The sequence below is a fragment of the Kryptolebias marmoratus genome, linkage group LG17 (genome assembly GCF_001649575.2).
Source record: "Kryptolebias marmoratus isolate JLee-2015 linkage group LG17, ASM164957v2, whole genome shotgun sequence".
Taxonomy (NCBI): Eukaryota; Metazoa; Chordata; class Actinopteri; order Cyprinodontiformes; family Rivulidae; genus Kryptolebias; species Kryptolebias marmoratus.
Genome location: NC_051446.1, coordinates 18,677,097 through 18,690,837, shown reverse-complemented (window position 1 = coordinate 18,690,837; position 13,741 = coordinate 18,677,097). Strand labels below are relative to the sequence as shown.

General features: G+C 39.9%; 1 protein-coding gene across 6 annotated transcripts in view; it reads right to left on the bottom strand.

The window, feature by feature from the left end:
- Positions 1 to 13,741, bottom strand: part of adkb (adenosine kinase b) — a 138,180-nt gene that overhangs the window by 14,413 nt on the left and 110,026 nt on the right. For 5 of the 6 annotated variants that reach the window (XM_017438791.3, XM_017438799.3, XM_017438774.3 and 2 more), the window contains 2 exons: positions 13,112 to 13,147; positions 9,020 to 9,134 (listed from right to left, as the gene is read on the bottom strand). In XM_017438791.3, coding sequence (XP_017294280.1) covers positions 9,020 to 9,134; positions 13,112 to 13,147 — 151 coding nt within the window. Of the gene's footprint in view, positions 1 to 12; positions 4,439 to 9,019; positions 9,135 to 13,111; positions 13,148 to 13,741 lie in introns of those variants that run through there. The other variant, XM_025010756.2, reaches the window with a different exon arrangement.

Sequence of the window (13,741 nt, the reverse complement as noted above, 5' to 3'; positions counted from 1 at the left end):
TGAGTCGTAGGCACAAACAGAGATCGTGATTAACACAAGGAGCATAAATTAGGTTAGACGCTGAGGCGGAGAATCTAACCCAGAAGGTTCGATGCTCCAGCGAAGATCTGATCCCCGCCTGCTGCTTAAGTACTGGCTGGTCTAATCAGTGGGGAACTGGAACACCTGTGGAAGAATGATTAGTGGCTCTGCCCACAAGGCGGAGCCAAACCCAGATCCTCACACACAGAGTCGTCACAGGTGTCCCGAATCCTTCTCAGTGTTGATGCAGGCATTTCCAACCCGTCCCAAGAGCGCGAGATTATCTTGGCACCTGCGCGGGGAGCGCTCCTCTGGCAGAAAACATGTCCGGGTCTAAAAACGATGCCAGTGATAAATAATAACTACAAAAAAAAATCTGTTATTTCAAAAGTCACCCAGTCGATTAAATCAGCAGCAGCTGCAAAGTGGGAACAAAGCAAGCCGAGGTGGGCATGATGTGGGAAAAATAATGTGCGCAGCCAAGAATGCAGTTTTGGAAGTTATGTCCAAAAAATAATGGGATTTTCTGCTGAGAAAATGGCTGCAAGGCTTGCAGGTCTCCTGGTTGCAAACATATAGAAAAAAAATACAATTTTTTCCATAATACTGAGACAAGTCTGAGTCCCCAACTAGCTGATGCTACTTTAAGAAATGTCTCATATAGCTTGTTCAGGACTTTCTAAGAACCATTTCTACACACATCATAGTACATTGAGCTTCTGATATTGCTCATTATTCATCACTAAAGTTAATATTCTGCTGCGAGGGGAAAGTTCACACAACTTCACTGAGGCGAGTTATTCCATTTGACTGACACGCTAACTCGAGCTACAGTCCAACAATCCCCCCGTTGTCTTTAACAAAGATCTCATTGACAAAAATCTGTCACGAACACGGCAATAAATACCGAAAAACCCTCTTCTGCCAAAAATCCTCTGACTCTGTTGCTACTGGCTCACAGAACATCTGAAAACATCACTTTTCCTGAACTCATTTCACATTTCGCAGTAATGACTCTGGCAACATCGTGTTCAATCAATAAAAACTCCACTGCACTGACTTTTTTCTTTTTTTTCCCTTTTAAACCCAACTTTGTTCCTGAAATGTATTCTGACTAAATTAAAGAGCAGACTTTTGGTGAATATGTGGGAGTGTATCAGCTCTGACAGGTAATGTGCACCACTGAGTTTAAAACTGTGAGGACAAAAAAAAAAAAGAGAAAAAAACTCAAAGGAATTCAAATAATTCCTTCCAGTGAGGTACTGTAAAATTGTGAGCTTTGTTAATTCACGCTTCATAATTCCCTCTTTACAGCTCTTGAATGGTGGTGATTAAAAGAAATTCTTTCAACAGCCATCTCTTTGAAATGAGTATCAATTAAGTCCTTTATTATTGGCTATTCTTTTTGACAATGACAACTTTCAGCACAGCAGTGATGGAGAAAATGCTCTCTAGTAAAATAAGTTAAAATAAGACGACTTTGTCTTTCTTTGAAACAAGATCATATGGGCTTTTGTTTTGATATTTGAATTACTACAGGCTATATTGGTGGCGCAGTATTTTGCTTTGACAGGCTGAGCACAAAGCTGTCAAGTCATTAAAATTAACATCGGTCCTGTCGTCATTTATCATCTCTACAAGTTAAACAATGAGTTCATCTCAGACGCCGCGCTGCCAAGTGATTTGGAGCCACACATGAATATTTAGCTGAAATTCATGAGCTGAAGGGCTCAACGGAGTTTTGGTGGAACATCTTTTGCGCGAGAAACTTCCCAGTGAATTCTACTTCTTCTTCTTCTTGTGTTTGAGCCAAAGTCTGAGCCTCAGGAAGGAAAACAGCCTCACTGCTTTCTTGGCAAATATGACAGGTTAGACATTCAATCTGCTGCCCTATCACAACCAGCATCTTTGCTCACAAGTGAGTTTTATAAGAACGGACGTACGCCCATAATTACTTAAACCGCAGGCAGGCAAGAGATCATCGCCGGCTGCTTATTCTGTCACGGAGTCACGAAGGGGAATGCTTCAACCTAAAATATCGAGGGTCGAGAGGAGGTGCTGCAAGCTGATAACTGAAAATTTTCTTTGCTTGGAAAACAAAACCAAACAAACCCAAACCCCCAAAACAAACCAATTTATTGACAGACTAATAAAATAATCTGCAATATTTAACAAAAATAAATAATCTCGGTTAAAACAATAGTTTAGATCTTTTGAACTGAGGTTTTGTGGAAAGGTTATACAGATTTATTATCTTTTATAGATGAATAGCTCTTTATATTTTCTCAGTTTGGAGAAACAGGATTTAAATCTGACCACATAGACGAACTAACGGCTACTCTGAGAGCGATCGGGACAGAAGTGGATTGCTGTCGTCTTAAAACGGCTAAAGTTTTAACATTTTCACAGCAGTTCATGCAAAATTGACAGTGGATCGCTGTCAATTTGGCATTTCATGGTTATTTGGGAAGAAATATGATATCCTCGCTAGAGTCCTCGCCAAAGTGCATTGCTGCTAATGTATAAAACCTTTAGATTGCAGTCAGTTTTAAAATACATTGTTTTCTACACAGAAATCTTTGGCTATTTGCACATGCAAACAGCAGCGGTTAGCTGTGGCGCGTCTGGTGACGCCTGGAGCAGTTATGGCAGGAATATCATAACATTTTAGTTCATAAAGTGTGAAACTAAGTAAAAGTAAAACAAAAAAAAACCCAACAAAAAAACAAGAGATGGGAGTTGTTTAAAGACAGCAGGAATCCACGTTGGTCTTGCTAGGACTAGGCTCTAGCTCGTCAATCCAGTATTGAGGAAGATGTTTTAAGAAAATTACTCTGAATTTGTTGGTAATTCTTCAATTTTTCTTAGAATTTTTGCGTAAAAAAAACGAAAAACGTCCACACTGTTGAGACTTGCGGTGAAATAAAGTTGAATCGCCCCAAGTTCTGCAGCTGAAAACTCTCTGATGAGATGGAGGCTTTGGGTACACACGTTTTGCTGTAGCTGTGGATGTTTATTCCTTCCTTTTCACCGCTCCAATGGATCAACATAAAGGCGGCCGCACATATTCTGCCAGTAAAGCTGAGCTCACCCGTGACCAAAGTTTCCACCTCATAATCCTTTCGAAATAAACTACGATGAAAGACGCTCCAAGTTGCTTTTTTTCTTTTCTTTATTGTTTTTGAAAGGGAGGGGGTGGGTTCCCGACTGGAAACAAGTTGGCGTGGCGCTACCAGGTGCTGGCGTAAAACAGCAAACAACTGTGACGATTGCATTAATTATTCAGATTTGCCCTTTGTAACTATACTTTGAATATTCGAAAATCCCTGCTAGTTCCTAATCCAGTTAGAATTAAACTATTTTTTTCAAACTGAGGTTGGTCAGAGAACTGTCTACAAAAGGTAATAAATGAATTGTTCATAATCCTTCCACATAACCCTGTTTCACAAGATCCGGGACATCACTTAATACTAAAAGGAAACTAAAGGACACAATCCTTTTGTCTTGTATTCAGCACTGCTTCTTTCTCCATCTAATGTGATTAACATGTATAGATCAGTATCGGAGTTGAAATCTGCCTGCCTTTGCCCTCTCGAGAGCTCTAAAACTCTCAGAGGAGCCGAGTCAGGCTTTATCAAGTCCTTATCAGCGATTAGAACAGCAACCCCTGCTGAACGATGGTTTATTAGATCTCCTCGGCGTTAGGGTTCAGAGCGTAGTGATCTTAATTACGGCAATAATGTATAAGCAAAGGCTCAGTAGTTCAGCGGTGTCAGAGGCAGCTAAATAAAGGGCCATTCCTCCTGCACTTGGCTCTTAAAAAGGCACGTTTGAAGCAGTGATGTGATGAAAGGCTCCACGTAAGGGGCAGGGGGAGAAAAAAAAAGGAAGAATAACAAACTGACATCTCTTTTTAGAGAAATATACCACAGGGAAAGGCATTCTCCCACTCTTAATCACTATAAAATGGTTTATAAAATGGTTTAGCATGACACACAGAGGCTGGCAAATTATCAAATCCTGACAGGGGGACAAATTGCAAACAAAATGAGAGATCAAGTTTATTAGAGTGCCGCCTCTGGGAAATGAAAATCTTTAATTCTCTTTTTTAACATTGACATTTATTTGGCTGCCGTGAATAGCGATGTTCACGCGGAGGCAAACACACAAACCACTTGTGCTGAACCTGCGACTCCTGTAAGCGCGCCGCAGCAATGATAGCACACTCAATGACATTTATCATGTTTGCCTTTGTAGGTGACATCTGAAAACACAGTGTCTTTCATCCAGCCGGGGTTCGTCGCGTATTTTATATAAAGTTCATACGTGGCTGTGTCTTTATGTGGGAGCAATGAGGGGAGCAGGCAGGAATTATCCATCACCTCCAGCACCGCCGATGGATTCTTATTCTTCTTACCTGTCAGCCGGGTTTCACAGGGGGACAAAAAAGTAAATCACTTCCACGGCTTAAACCATTATTATTTAAATGGACTTGTTATTGATTTAAATATATGCTACTTTTTCAGGATTAGGCAGGATGACTAGAAGGGGAATCATATCAGGATAACACTGTTAATTCACGAAGAGCTGTGATTAAATCAAACCAATCATGTCAGGCTTTAAAGAGTTTCACATGATGTACTGAAGAAAATAAAAAACAGTGACACAAAGTGTTGAACAATTTAAAAAAAATATGAAAATAACCATCTGCGACTCTGCCAAGAAGTGCTATTACTGAAATATTTACATATAAAACAAATTAATATGGATTTATATTTCAGCATTTTTGAATCTAGGCTCGTATGTCACTTATTTTTGGGGCTTTTAGATTTTATAAATGTGGTCATCAAAATAAACGAAGAAGCCAGAAATTCGGTTCAACACATATACTCGGAGGGGTAGCTTCAGAAGTCGGACGCAGTTGGCATTAAGCCAGTAACGCTCCCAAAAAGCTGGTTGGTTTTCATCGCGTATTTATAGCCCAGAACAAAGCAGCAGCTTATTTGCATAATGACAAAACCGGCGTCTATTGTTTTCATTGGGAGCGCATGTGCCAGCTTCTACGGGACAGTTGCAGCGTGTTGCTGCACCAGGGTACGCCGCTGACGTGTTTGTTGCTTCTTTTTTTTTTTTTTTTACTTGCATGTCACAGCTACTTATCACTGCTGCTTGCACATGTGTGTTGTGTGTCCAGTGAGTTCTACACGAGTCAGACGGCAACACTAAACAACATGGCTGGTAAAAGTTCCCCTCAGATGAACAAAAGTTAGGCAATCTGGCATACATACAGCGCATGTTACTTAGATGTACGCTGTAAATGATAAAGAATACACTGCAGATACTCGCGGCAGTTCGACAGGCCCCTTTGCTGTCCATTTTTAAAACTCGTTTGAAAACTTATTTTTACTCACTGGCCTTCAACCCAACTGGGACTTGATTTTACTTACCGTGATTTTTATTGGTATTGATTTTATCTGTTTAACTGCATCGTTTTATTGTGTTTGGAATTGAGTTTTTAATTCATTTTGTGTGTTTAGCCTTGTTATTATTTATTGTTATGCTTATTTTATTTATTATTGATGTTCAGCACTTTGTTCCAGCTGTGGCTGGTGTTGAAGTGCTATATGTTGATGATGATGATGATACTAAACCACAGAACAACTAGTTAATTTTAAAGGAACAGGATTTTAAAGAAACTACAGGCTAGTAAAAACAGTCAAAACATTAACAACCTTTAATCCTACTCCTAAAAATAATAATTGGTGCTAATTTTAAATTCATTGCACACAGTATATTTTTAAAAAATGGCCTAAATGATGCAAAAAGTAGCTTTTTAATACTTAAACAAGCGAGGAGTCTGCTGAAATGGCACAACTGGGTTAAGAACTCCCACGCATCACTGAAACCTTCACATCTTCAACAATAAGGAAATGTAGCTTCATCATCTTAAAAGAACAGTTTGGACATTTTAAAGTAAGGTTTGATGAAAATGTTATAAACAATCAATGTGTTATCCGTTGGAAGACAGGTTTTGAAATATCTCGGTTTGGGGAAATATTGTTTAATTCTGACCAGACTGACAAGCTAATGGAGACTTTGAGTGGTGCCACGAGCAAAGTGGACTGCTGCTGTTATTTATATATGTGAATTCTATTTTCTAGAGTAAAACAGAACTTCCAGTGCAGTCTTAGGCACGAGCAGCAGGACTGTCAAAATATGTTGGACGGAATAACCAATGGGGAAATTGGCAGTAAAGGTTTTTAATATGGTGAAAGCGTGCTCCAGACTAGCCATTAGCCCGTCAAGCTGTCCAAACTGAACTCTATTTCTTCGAACTGAGATTCAAAGAGCTGTCTGCATCAAGTAAGACAATATGTATTCCATAACCTTTCCACAGGACCCCACTTTAAAATGTACAAACTACCCCCTGAAAGAAGTGCCCTGCTTTTTATTATGTAGTTGCCAACAAAACACGTTATCCATGTAAGTGAATGTTAAACCTTTTTGCATGTATGCTTTTTTACTTTCGACACAAAGTTACATTAACAGCAGGAGGTCCCAACTTTGTATATAATCTACTCTTAGGAGAGGCCTGACAGATCACCTTTTTTTCTGTATTTAACCTTTTGAACAAAAACAAAAATGCAGATAGACAATGTATAAACTGCAAATCTTCTCATTCCTCCGGCGCAAACACCTCAAGTTTTTGGCACAAAAGTTGAACATAAACTGAATGTGCAAACAGAACGACTACTGCAAGGCATTCCATCCCATTTTTGCAGCCACTAAGCATAATTTTTTTTTTTTTTACAGCACTTGAGCCAAATGAAGAAGAAGAAAAAAAAAATACTGTATGCTTGCTACAGCAGTTTGAGTTGGACTGATGATACAGCATCTCCTCTCAGATAAAAAACCCCCCAAAAACACCACAGATCTCCAGGTGAGGTGAAAAATAATGCTTTCTAGAGTTGATAACAACAGCATTCATTACTGTAAGAACAATAAAACCTTATGGCTTAAAAAGCTCATTAGAGGTCCATATAATACGGAGTCATGAGTTTAAAAACACGTTTTTATTCAGTCTAACCCGATGTCAGTAAGTTTCACACAAAAACAGGGTGTTGGGCATACTAATGTCTCACTTTATGTTCTGGCAAATGTTGCACAAGCAACATTTATAATGTTGCAGGTACATCTGAACGAATGCAAATGTGACCCAATAACTGAATATTTGCATTTTATGTGAATGAGTACGTTGTTTATTTTATGTACTTCGGTCTCAAAACATTTTCTTTTTGTCCCAGTCCGAGCAAATGTCTGTCTATTGATTCGTCTTGGAGCGGCATGTATAAGCACACGTGGCTTTAAATCAGCCGCCTCCCGTAGTTCTAAAGAACTCCGAGATCGGAAGAAAAAAGGAGAACACCGTTTTTGAAAGACATTGAGTAAAGAGGTGTAAAAACCTAAAAATAAAAATAAAAATCCAACAAACTTGAAAAGAACTGAAAGGTACAGAATTATTTGGGGGATTTTAACACTATAAGGGCAACGCATGCAGAGAAAAGTGATTCATTTATCCACCATCGAAACAAAGGTATTGATTGGAGTTACTGAGTATACAGAAACTAACACAAACAATACAACTGTACTAACAAATATGCATACAAACAATATATAATTTGACATGCTACGATATGATTTAGTTTAGTTTATCTTAGCTCATACCTTAGATATTGTTAGATTCCTAATTGTTGTTTAGTTCAGCTTTAACTTTATCAGGATTTTATTTAGATTATTTTAGCTACTATTTTGCTCATGTTTAGATATGTTTAGTTTCATGATTTTACTTAGGTTTATGATTGATGTTTTTTACTTCTGTATCCTTATATCTGATCATGATTTCATTTAGATTACTTTAGGTACTGTTTTGACTGTCTCAGCTCATGCTTAGATATGTCTGGTTTCATGATTTATTCTAGATTATCCTATATTCCATTTAGATTATACATGATTGATGTGTTTTCCTTTTTTTGTGTCTCATTGTGGACGGATTCTGTTTTTTTTCTGTTGTAAAGCACTCTGGATCGCCTTGTTGCTGAAAAGTGCTTTATAAATAAATCTCACTTCACTTCACTACGATATGATGTGAAAGAATACAATGTGATGCGTTACAGTGTGATACAACATGATGGTATGTTATGAATTTACATAAAACGATGCACTACAACACCATGTTTAATACTGAGAAGTGTTGTTCTGAAGTTATGCTGTGGGAGCACCTTTCTGCAGTCCCCATCGATGACTGATATGTTGGAGTCATTACCTAAGGCCCATCTCTCCTTATGCTCTGCTAGTCAGAAGTGAACCACAAGGGCAATGAGGAGAGACACCCCGTGGCTCCAAACAAAGGCACAGGAACCCAGCAGTAATCGGAAACTACTGTCTATCCTGCTTAAACCTGCAACCCCCAGCTCAGATATGATGACACTGCCTTTTAATGTCCTACTACCAAATATGCTCCGTATCAAAGGAAACTGGACTGATTTGAAGCTCTGTCAACTTCGCCTCAAGGTCACTCTGCTAGCATTTTGCGAGGGGGNGTAGAGAAAAGAGGGCAGGATGTTAGAGTTGAAGCATTAAAAATTGCTGAGGACCGGCCTGGAGTCTGTCCAAGACAAAGTTAGAAGTGCTTCACAAATCAATGCCGGCTCTCAGCATCCCCCACACTTCTTTTATGCTCCGAGATGACAGAATGTAGTGCAAGCATTCTTAAAAAAAAAAAAAAAAAAAAAGAAACATCTGGTGTCAATATCAGAGCTTAACTTCAAAGAAATCGCAGATAACATCCTGCTCTCTCCAGTCAACAAGCATTTATTTAAAGCTGGACGCCACAGTTTCGTGATTTTAAGGGTAAAAAGGGGGATAAAACCAGACGCGACTTTGCGTGTGGAGAATTCGTCCGTGAGCGGACAACACGCGGAGAGCGAGAGTGACGTACCGACAGTTGCAACGGTGTCGTCCTTGCCCTGAGTGAAGACCACCACTCGCTGCCTCTTTTCGTTCTCCTTGGGGAGGTTTTGGGTCTTGTGCGCGATCTCCGCAATGTCGTCTGTCTGCGAAAAAAACAAACAAACACCACAGCCCCGGGGGTGAATGTGTTGGGTGGAATAAATGCGTTGCGACGAGCAGTTTCTGGGCAGTCAATCAAAGATCACAAGTATCACCGAGAGTGGGGTCAGATGTTTTCCAGTCCAGGCGGAGAGATCAAGTGATGATAAAACCAGATGGGCTGCTTTGAAATGGATCAATAGGAGCGCTCAATGATGCTTCTATTGGAGTTACAGGAGTGCTGGAAAATATTAGAATGTCATATTCCCTAAGTGAGGTGAAAATAAACGTGTGAAGATATGCTGTTGTCAGATAAAGCTACTTCTGTGAGCTGAAGGAATATGTGGTGCGTGTACTGTATCGTTCTCCTCCTGAAACAGGCCATCTCTCCTCAGCATCTGCACAGGCTGGATATTCTCCTCTGGAGACGACAAAGCTCTCCAGAGTGCTTGCCTTTGATCATGAGAGGGATAAAAAAAAAATAAAAACCCACACCTGTCAGTGCTACTTTATTATTAACTCATCACGATGTACTATGAGCAGGTAAAACGTCTTTATCGCCGTTTTACAGCAGGGTGGACTGCTTTTTCTGTAATGCGCCACATTAAGGAGCTGGAATTAGGGATCACGGACAGCTCGAGCATCTGTATCAAAGCTAACACTTGAGCAACTTTAAGGGAGAGCAAATACTGTGATTATGGGAGTAATCAGAGAGATAGGCTCTGGCCAAATACGACCAGCCACTCTGGCTCACTCAAACCAATGAGCTTTCACACCTCTAAATGCTTCCCAAACGTCCTTTAATCAGCCCTAAGAGGTCCAGGGAGACCTAGGGCTGAGGAAAAATGGGTGTAACACTCTAAGTAAGTGCTAATAGTGAGGTTAATACAGAGGCTGTTAGCAGGCGATGGTGAAAAAAAGCAATTTGTCACTGTGACTGCATGTAACCACAAGCACTCCTCTAGACACTGAATGCAAAGCCACACAAGGCTCCGGCACATTGTCACCCTCAGGTTTTATGTTCGCTGACATAAAAAAGGCACTCTACTCAGGTTTAGGAGCTGAAAGGTTCTCAGGGCCAGAGGTGGCAGAGTGAGCGCCGTGGCACACAAGCGGAGGTAACCACACGCATCGACAACCTCCCCCTTCCTGCCTGTCAGAAACGCGCACCTGACAACTTCCTATAGCGCAAAAAATCACCAGGTGAAGTAGCATTCAGATGCGAGTGCAAAACAAATGGATTGACAAATGATACGGTCGATTTAGTTTACTGCTGACAAATGGCAATATTTACGATTGTGAGGCGACTGATCAGACATAAATCAGCAAAGCGTGAAATATGAAAGCTTTACAAGGGTGTTAAATTGTGTTTCTCTGTTGAAGCCAGTGAGAAACTGATAATCTCCACTGCAGGCTGCCTGAAAAATACTGTGAGGGAGAGATTCAATTAGAGCCGTGATGCAGAGAGTTCTTTGAGCATTTAAAGGAAACTGATCACAATCAGGCGACTGTCTTCAGATCTGCTGATTGCTGTGTTGGAGGGGGACAAGCTCTTTATCTTGTATTTATACTGAAGAAGTGGGGCTGTCATTTGTGGTAGTCATCCATAATGTGATGATAACAGTGTTTCAGAATACATTAGAAGTACATCATGCTGTGTCTTGAGGGTTAGATACTGACAATATTTAATTACGGTTTCCCTGAAAATGCCTAATTAGCAAATTAACAAGACTTTTACTGGACTGGAATTAACATCGCCGGCGTAATAGGGATCAAGGTCCATAAAGAAACATACATCCACCAATTGCTCATCAGGTGAACACAATCACACAATTTTATTTTATTTTTTTAGCGCGACCTCCTAAGACTGGCACTCAAAAACTGCATTTTTTTCTTTTTGTTGGCGAGTAAAAGCTCCTTGACTAAGTGTGTACTTTGCACTGGAAGTAGAATGACTTGCAAGGAAGGCTTAAAGTTAGCTATTTATAATATCTGTAAGGCTTTTTAAAATACAGTCAGAGGAAGCACAAGAGGCGAAGGAAACCCGCAGGGTAAGTCTGCTGCTATCTTTACTGTTCAGTCATTTTGTTTTTTACTCTAATTATTGGACTATGAACTCACAGTCAAGTTTTACATTCAGCTAGAGAGGAAAGGGAAAAAAAAGGAGGCTTTTAATTATAATTTTTAGAGAAAATTTTAAATTGACCAACTTAAAAATGGCTTTAAGTGAGTCACTTTCCCAGGTTTGGTTTGTTAGTAGCTGAGACTCAGAGTCTAAGTCGGGGATGACTCTCAGCTAAAAAAGCCTCCTTCAGTGAGTGCTAAGGAGCTAGAATTAGGGACTGTCCTTTTTTTTGTCCATTAACTATTGGAGTCAAAGCTGTTTATCTGTTAGCAAAATATCATATTTCATTCAAGATGGCCACCTCAGGTAACTGACATTACACAAATTAAAAAATGGCTAAAACTTAGTCAATCGTGCAGCTACTGAGCTAAAGTTTGTTGTGGTAGCAGCCGAGAGTCATTCACAACACGTTCCAAGTGCTAACTGTTTAAATCTTGCAAAACCACAGAGCTTTGCATATAACTTTTTATTTTTTTCAAGATTTTACTAAAATATATAACTAAGCATATCCCTTCTTATCATAAGATGAAATTGGTTAAAAACTCATGAAAGGTGGTGGGCGATATGCATTCCTTTAAGTGCTGCTAGACCTTTGATTTTACAAGTGTGTGAACTCACATTTATTTTCTCCTTGCGTCACGATGTTTCCTCAACGCTACTTTCATCAAACTTAGTGAATCATTTACGGACGCGCGGCGGTTTTTAAAACCTCGTCAGCGTGTGACTACGGTACGGGAGGCAGTTTGTAAAAAGGAAAGTATAATTTTTTTTTATCAAAAACTAACAAGAGTAAAGAAAAAAAAAACAACTGTGAAGAAAACATCTTTCAACTATAGTCACCTGGAAATACAGCAAGTACAGTACACACCGCTGGTGTTATCTGAGAAATCACATTCATCCAATGCAATTTCACAGTGTTCTGCCAAATCAAGTTGACACAGAAAATGTCAAAGAATTGTAACTACTAGCAGAGTCTTCACTTTGCCCTTTGTGATGTTTTTTCTTTTTTTTTTTTTTTTTTCCNCCTCCCTTACACCTTCCCGCCTTCATCCCTTCTCCTCTCTTAAACCTGTCACTGCCATCAGGATTGCATTTCTATTCCAGTCACGTTGATCACACCGTTAGTGATTCTGGATGACAATTATTCACACAGAGCAGAGCCATATTCAAGGCAGCTCTACCTCTGAAAGAGAGATGGCACTTAAAATACCTGAGCCCCTGTAGAAAACACACACACACACACTGGCTATTTGTGTTTTTGATTTTGCACTAAAATAGACGTGCAGAAAATATGACAAATACAAGTAAGAAATAGGCTAAGGGAATATTCATTTTGCACCTAAGAGGCACTTTAAAGCACACATTCTAAGGGGGAGGGACAAGCACTGCGATCCTTATTTCCATAATCTGGAACCACAAGTGGCTTTAATTTGGTTATTAAAAGACTACAGAGTGTTTCGATGTGGCGTGATGCTATAGCTGTGGAGAGAAGACATACAGTAACATCCCTGAGTGCAATGAAGATAATGAGGAGGCTTTTTAACCTGGCAACCTGATGAGCTCCAAGCCTGCAGAGAAAAGGCTTGAAACCGTGCCCAACTTCTCAGCTTCCCAAGAGGCTTTTCAAAATTCAATAAATAACATCTGTAGGCGATGTTGGGTGCAGACCTAGCAGAGTGCGTCATAACAGAGAGCTGGCTGAACAAAGAAACCATGACGACTGCCAGGTTTCCATAGCAACTGCTGCAAGGCCTGGAGAGTATAATAGCACATCAATCACTGTCCAAAAAGAACTTCATTATCAGCAAAAATAAACCTTTAGGATCTTTTTTACTGTGCAATTGCTGGTCAACTCACCTCAAAGCCCAGCTCTTTGGCAAATGTGGCCGCCTCCTAGAAAAGATAAACACACACACACACACATATAAATGTGCAGGTAATTACAGAGTCACAAACAGAGCACAATGTCAAACCACAGACGTGAAGTAAAGACATCTCGCTTCCCTCCACTCCTCACATGTCACCTGAGAATAAGTAACCTGAGTTAGCGTTGCTCTGCCAACTCCTGATTTAATAGGCAGGCAGCCCACCCATTTAAACTATTACCCGACATCATCTCATCTTACCACAGCAGCGAGAGATAACACTACATCAGCCTCCAGGCTTGAAACAACCACAGAAACCATGAATATGTGCTGGTATGTGGGAATCCCCCGATGCTTTAGGCATTTAGCAGTTACTATACTTGCAGGTTGGTTCAGTCTCCAGGGAGGTGTACCTTTACAGACCCGGACATTTGTTTATCCAAGATTAATCTCTCACTGTTCATGCAAACTTTATGATCCTACTGACTTGTGCTGAACATATATGCTACATTTTTGGATTTCTAAAATACAACCCAAATTCGAAAAACAATGGGATGTTGTGTAAAATGTAATCAAAACTAAACGCATTGGTTAGCAAATCTCAAATAATAGAACACAGTAA